General features: G+C 44.6%; 1 protein-coding gene and 2 long non-coding RNA genes across 4 annotated transcripts in view; all 3 read right to left on the bottom strand.

Annotated features, from left to right (window-relative positions):
• Positions 1 to 45: 45 nt before the first annotated feature.
• LOC106819601 lies at positions 46 to 1,708 on the bottom strand. Its single transcript, XR_001395459.1, has 3 exons — positions 1,678 to 1,708; positions 1,302 to 1,441; positions 46 to 1,106 (listed from the first exon to the last, which is right to left on the bottom strand). It is a non-coding gene; the product is annotated as an uncharacterized LOC106819601 (long non-coding RNA).
• Positions 1,709 to 1,758: 50 nt separating this feature from the next.
• On the bottom strand, positions 1,759 to 4,297 carry LOC106819608. The gene is made up of 2 exons (XR_001395460.1): positions 4,157 to 4,297; positions 1,759 to 2,743 (listed from the first exon to the last, which is right to left on the bottom strand). It is a non-coding gene; the product is annotated as an uncharacterized LOC106819608 (long non-coding RNA).
• Positions 4,298 to 5,557: 1,260 nt separating this feature from the next.
• The window catches only part of LOC106819666 (bifunctional glutamate/proline--tRNA ligase-like), a 32,389-nt gene continuing 31,071 nt past the window's right edge, over positions 5,558 to 6,875 (bottom strand). For both annotated transcript variants that reach the window (XM_014824266.1, XM_014824274.1), the window contains exons 21-22: positions 6,432 to 6,575; positions 5,558 to 5,997 (exon numbers count right to left, since the gene is read on the bottom strand). In XM_014824266.1, coding sequence (XP_014679752.1) covers positions 5,841 to 5,997; positions 6,432 to 6,575 — 301 coding nt within the window. In that variant the 3' untranslated portion in view covers positions 5,558 to 5,840. The remainder of the gene's footprint in view (positions 5,998 to 6,431; positions 6,576 to 6,875) is intronic.

Genomic DNA, 6,875 nt, shown 5'->3' on the forward strand with positions numbered 1-6,875 from the left:
CCCCCTCCCCTTTGCCCACTCCACCCCCTCCCCCTCCCCCTTCGCTGCCCCACTTTTACTCTCACGATCACGCTCACGAACACGCGCACGATCGTTCATCTGAAAAGCTATCTCCTATCAAATTACTTTGCATTTACATACATTTACAAATGCAATACAAAATGCAGTCACATGAAAAAGGAATCAATTTACTTTCTAATGGTCAAATCCTGCCATCTAGTGGCGAGGTTTGCTGCAAATTTTAACTTTAAAAATTTACATGGACTTATGAATCATGGGGGCAGAATTTAAACTGTATGAACTGGGGTTTGCATTATTATATTGATTTATATGCTAGTAAATTAAATGGGAAGTTCAATAGCAAGTTCCTAAGACAATTTAGAATACGAAAAACACTTTGGAAGTTAGTAAATTGATTCCTTTTCATGTGAATAAACCAAATAAGCCAATTTCGAATTTTGGAGAGCACAATGCATTGTAGGATAATTTGGCTAATGGGCATGCTGCTTATAGATGACATGGAAGATATCACCTTGTAATAAATTAATCTCTGCCATTTTTTGCAACTAACATCATTTTTGATAAAAACAATAGTACGCGAGGTACTCGATGTGGAAAATCATATTACTTTTAAGAATGGAAATGTCTATAGCAGAACCAGTCGAAATTCGAAATTGGCTTATTGTTATTGTTATCACAAATAAACAAAACCGTGATATAAAAACATCTACTAGCTGCCACTGCCACTACCTCTGCCACGAGTAACACATTTTCTACCTCTGTCACCACAGAAATCTAATCATCATCAACTATTTCGACCAATGCTGTACTGAGGTATTAAAATTTACTCAATGAAAAACATTACTCTGCATTGAAGAACATAGAGATTTCAGTGAGGCAGTTTCACATTGAAATAGTGCATCGTTTCAACAAGAATTTTGGTATCGATGATGGCACGCACTCACAACCTCGTCTGCTTGGTGAAAACCACACGTCTGTGTAAATGTCCTCCGACGAGATTGGGTGCAAAACAGCCGTCACGCGCTCATCATCGGGTGTGGCAGTAAGAGGCATCTTCTCAGTGGCAGCGAGATGTAGTTCTTGTCCTGTAATAATGGCAACGACAATGCTGTAATCATCACCCTCTACTGGTTTCAATGTGACCTTTTCGCTCCATGGTGTGATGAACAGAATCATGCAAACTGCAGCAAACTGAGTAATACCTTACTCATCACTACACGAATATATGATTAAACCTTCCAAGAGCTTGCAATCTATCAACCAAGATAAAAAAAACTTACCTGTTGCTTGAGATCCATTTTCTTTTTCTTCTTCGTCGTCATTGCTCCAGTCGTCGTATTGTTGTTGTTCTTGCTGTTCTTGTTGTTGTTGTTCTTCTTCTTTTCCTTCCTCTTCAATCAATTATGCCACCTAGAGCAGACTGTATTATATATATATATATATATATATTATATATATACATATATAGCCTTATTTATTTACTTATCCTAGTATAATATATGGATAACCGATCAACTTTGGAAAACCTATTTAACTGAAGTATGAAAGAAATATAATGTCAATGTACATGTTCAGAACTTAGAATTACTACACATTTAAAACCTCCCAACAACTTACAATCATACAACCAGGGCAGGATTAAAAAAAGTTAACTACCTATCACTGAATATTCCTCCCCCTCCTCCTCCCTCCCTTCTTCTCTTCTTCTTCTTCTTCTTCTTCTTCTTCTTCTTCTTCTTCTTCTTCTTCTTCTTCTCTATAGGAAACCTTGCAGGAAAAAGACTGAAGTTGCTTGCCTTCTTGGTTGTAGATTATCAAGTTTAGTAACACACCTTTGGCTATGGTCATCCTTCCCTCCAGTTATGTTATATTCAACACTGTGTTCAATCACTCGTATGTATCCACTATAGTATGGATATCTATTAACCGTAACCCTGGTATGGGAGGCTGAACAGGTGCTATGCCTTGCCTAAGGGCAACCTGTAGCTAGGGCAGCAGAGGAAGCGTATCTCCTCACTAGTGACTTATGAAAGTCTCTGCCCTCTCCAAGCAAACCGGGATAAAGTACCTTGCTCAAGGGCACAACAGCAGTGAGCCCTTGTAGCCAAGACATGAATATTGTTATTGCGGGGAGTACAGTTACGCACTACGCATGCCCTATGTATCGCGCTCGCCCTAGCGTTGACATCATTCAACTTATGCGATTGTGCCAGGGTAAACCTGCGAGCCGGACACCCCAACCCTAACTCCCATGGTCGTGGGAGGGGGGAGGTGTGATTTCCCATGCTCTGACCAGCCAAGGTGTTGTCTCACCCCCCTGGCACATGCGAACGTAAACCGATCCTGACCCACCCTCTGAACTTGATTCCTAAAGGGAGGAAGGGAGGGATGGCTGTGACACGCTGTCTCCGAAAGTATGTTTAGGTGATGACCTGTGCAGTTTATCACTGGACCATTGTGATGCTGTTGTTGTTGGCCCTGTTGGTCAAACGAATGTACGGTAGCATCTCCAAATGCAGGGGGCTGGCTACTTATTTGCACTGGAGGAAAGTTCTGGTCTTGCTTGCTTTCTTGATGATACTTCATTATCTTTGTGTGAGGTGATGTGTCCACCCATTCATCAGGTTTGCCTCTATATGATGACAGCTGGAGAATATTGTTCATGGACTCCTGATAAGGGTTAACACTGATGCCACCCGAGATCATGAGAAGTGTTTCCAGTCTGAAAAAAGGAAAACGTACATATTATCACAATGGGTGTCATCAGTGGATGCTATATTTTAAGTTTCCGGGATTTAAATTCATCTTTTCATGCTTGGTGTGTGTGTAGTAGTCAGGGTTGCATGCCAGGAGATGATTAGCATTAAGTGATAGGCATTCAACCTTGTTGGATTCTTCTGTTACAGTCAAACGACATGATATACTAATCAAATTATAATCAGTAGCAACCATCCGCTGACATACCACAATTTTAAACAAAGTCTTATTCGGGTCAAAATGCACAAAAAGATGGTTCTCCCTTCGTATCGGCTCTACCACAGACGTACTGGCCTGGACCACAGGCACATTTAATCTGTTCTAACTTCTACTAATAAAATTGTCACACTATAGAAATGTGATAACCATAACCCGGCTACCCACACTCCCGGCTACCCACACTAAAGCCCCCGTCACACTAGAGCTACGCTCATCACGATCGCCCCACGCTCAAAAAATTTGGCCGAGCGTGGTGAGAGCGTGGCCAATTGGGCCCCAGCGCCGATACTACGATCTAAGTGCGTCTTTACCCCGATCTCATTGCGCCCAACAAGCTTTCACCACGCTCAACACCACGCCCGCATCACGCTTGCACTGCGCCCACTGCGTCTTTATTGCGACCAATCCGATCGCATTGCATTCAAACGACGCATTCACTGCGCCTAAGCAACGCTCACCGCGCCACACCTGCACGCCAGTCACGCTCCTACTCCTAGTGCGACTTAATCACCCTCGGACGTAGTAACAACGTGATGAAAATGTATTGATATCGTGCTGAGAACGGGGAGACAATTTTCACGCTCCCGACACACTTGCGATACGATCGAGTTACGTGGCTACTACGCCTTCCACGTCTCTAATGCGCCCGCACTGCGCTGTCTTTCCGCCACGCTCGCACCACGATTGTTTTGAACATGCTCAAAATTTGGCACTGCGCTCGATCGTGATCGCAGTACGTCCATAGACGTTCATACTGCGTTCTACGCGTTTCCACCACACTCTTAGAGCGCAGTACGAGCGTAGTTAGCTCTAGTACTATAGCCCGCGTACATTGACTGCCGCAGGCAATGAATGACCTGCGGCAGTCAATGTACTCAGGCTATAGCCTATAGTACTAGAGCTAGAGCGTAGTGAGATCGGGGCCTGGTGTGACGGGGATTTAACACAGCACTGTCAGCAGCACTGCCAGTAATGGTACAGTGGTAGCAGTGTTGTTGTTAGGCGAGAGGTGATGTTGGGTATACGATAGCCACATACATTACATCTATATCACCACCATTTATTTATGGTCTACGTTCCGGTTCGAACTTCGGAACGGTTTAACTTTTTAAGTGGGCCGCGTGGCCGCAGCGGATGTTTTGTTTAGAACCTCACATACATTCATATACGTCAAAAGTACTTGCGTCGAGCATCATCATCCACGGGAGAAGTCAATGTATCTTTCCGCAGCTGTTCATGTGCAAAAAAAGTTGTTATTTTGTCTTTCTGTAGCAAATACCAAAACAAACGCCACCATGTCACTTTCTATTGTAGCGCCATCGATCGGCGTATTTTGTGCGCAACGTCCATTTTTATGACTATGGCCGGTAAAATCAAATCATGGCTTATTCCTTACTCCCCTCTCGCGGATAGTATCGCCCACGACCAGTCAAACATGGAAAAAAATTTACAGGTAAATAGCCGTATTTCAGCCGAAACTTTTTCACACCGCGAGGCACGAAATGTGAATTTGCGCATATAATACACGCGTACGCGTGCGTGCGACTATACCCGCGTGTGTGCGTCCGTTACTGGGTGTGTATGTGTGTTTGCGTAACTGTAAAAACGCGTATTATAGCCGTATAATCACATTTTGTACGTTGCGGGAGTGAAAAAGTTGAGACTGAAAACCGGCCATTTGCCTGGCTAACTTTTCACCGTGCAACTGATGCCGTGGGCGATGCTATCCGCGATAGGGGGAGGGAAATACTGAGGGGAAGGGAGTTAGAGGTGAGGATGAAGGAAAGAGGACAAAAAGGAGAGAGGGGCAGAGGGAGGGAAGAATGGAAACGGAGATGTGCACACACATGCGCAGTACACACGCGCAGACAAACGCACGTACGGCGCAAACGGTACACACACAAGCTCGGATGCACATATTCATTCTAATATTATAGTTACTTCTCTCGCCTTCCCGCTCACCCTCACCTTCTTTCTCTCTCACACCCTCACCCTCACACACGCACGCACGCACGCACGCACGCACGCACATACACACACACACACGCACACACACTCTCTCTCTCTCTGCCTGTCTCTCTCTCGGTGTGTCTGTCTCTCTCTCTCTCTCTCGCAATATTTCTCTTCACGCATGCACGCACGCACGCACGCACGCACGCACGCACGCACGCACGCACACACACACACACACACACTCTCTCTCTCACTCTCTCTGTCTGTCTGTCTGTCTCTCTCTCGCAATATTTCTCTTCACGCACGCACGCACGCACGCACGCACGCACGCACGCACGCACGCACGCACGCACGCACACACACACACACACTCACTCTCTGTATCTCTCTCGCGCGCAATTTTTCTCTAATAACCTTTATCTTGATGAAAGATAGCAATTTTGAATAGTAAGACTTAAATGCTAAATGTAGTATTTTAGCTAGGTTTGCAAGTACGTACAATGTATAATGTGGCTAATGTTGAATAAATATTACGCTGTAGAGAATTTATTCATAAAACTTAAAACTTAGTGAAATGCATGAAAGAGAAAGAATACGAAATGAAAAATCAAGTACCAAAAACAAGTTTATTCATCAAGATACACATTGTGCATGAGTTGTCAAAATTGTACCGTATAGTTGGACCATCATTCAACATACAAGAATATAACCAAATAGTTTACCCATTAAATGTGGTAATGTGTTAAATGTTTAACCCTGCCAGGCATTAAAAATTCACGAGAGAGACTGCAGGAGTATGATTACAAGTCACGAATGTATATCTAGCAGTGAACGAAGGCAAATCGGTCCTCTGTAAAAATTTCCTTAGAAGAATTGGAAGCATCCCAAATCTAGTAACTTCGTCCGAACAGGCAGTAGCAGATGGGCTTCTTGCTACATTTTGTATTGATGCACTTCATGCCCTCCTTTATGTCTCCCGGCTGTTTGAAGGGGATGCACAGACTCTTAGCACCCATCGACGGAGCGCCCACCTCAGTATCCTGATCTCTGTAGAACGAGAAAGATCACGTTAAATGCTACATACCGCATCTCGAATATTTAAATCCTGGATGCTACCGGATACTTGGCGCAAACGAATTAAAACTTTACACGTGAAGATATCGCGTGCAATCATTTGCATTCTAAATGAAACGCTTTGACATACGACACTATCTCTAACATGTGACCTCTAATGCGCAACCCCCAATACATGACCTCAGAAACACGACCCTTGACATGCCACCACCAGCGTGCAAGCTATGACACTATCTCTAACATATGACCTCTAACACCTGACCCCCAATACACGACCTCAGACATGCTACAACCAACACACGAACTACGACACAACCTCTAACATGTGACCTCTAACGCGAAGCCCCCAATCCATGACCTCCGACACCCCATCCCCCACACGCCGCGCGACGACCCCTCCCTCTCACCTGGCGCTGTCTAACTTGATGGCCGCCTCGCAGTCGTCACCGCCGCAGAACGGCGCCATGATGATGCACTTGCTGTCGAGCCGCTCGCAGAACTGCTGCCAGTCGTGGCAGACAGCAAGCTTCTCATCGCGCTCCCGCGACGCCCTGCAACATGCACGAGAGAGAGCGGAGCATGAACACGTGCGGCTGGGGACGAAGGCAGCGGTTCGGAGGACAGAGGACGGAAAACAGCGACTTCGTGCGGCCGTTTGTTCGTCCTCGCAGAATGAAACGCCCCAGGGAAGACTAGCAGAAATCGATACTAGTAGTCCGTCGCTAACTATATATTATCTATATATATATATATATATAATTATTATATATATATATACTATATATCGACATTGAATGATTAGCTTGCATAATCTATGTTGGTAGTCACTGATATATATATATATATGTATA

This window comes from Priapulus caudatus, unplaced genomic scaffold, assembly GCF_000485595.1.
Source record: "Priapulus caudatus unplaced genomic scaffold, Priapulus_caudatus-5.0.1 Scaffold39, whole genome shotgun sequence".
NCBI lineage: Eukaryota > Metazoa > Priapulida > Priapulimorpha > Priapulimorphida > Priapulidae > Priapulus > Priapulus caudatus.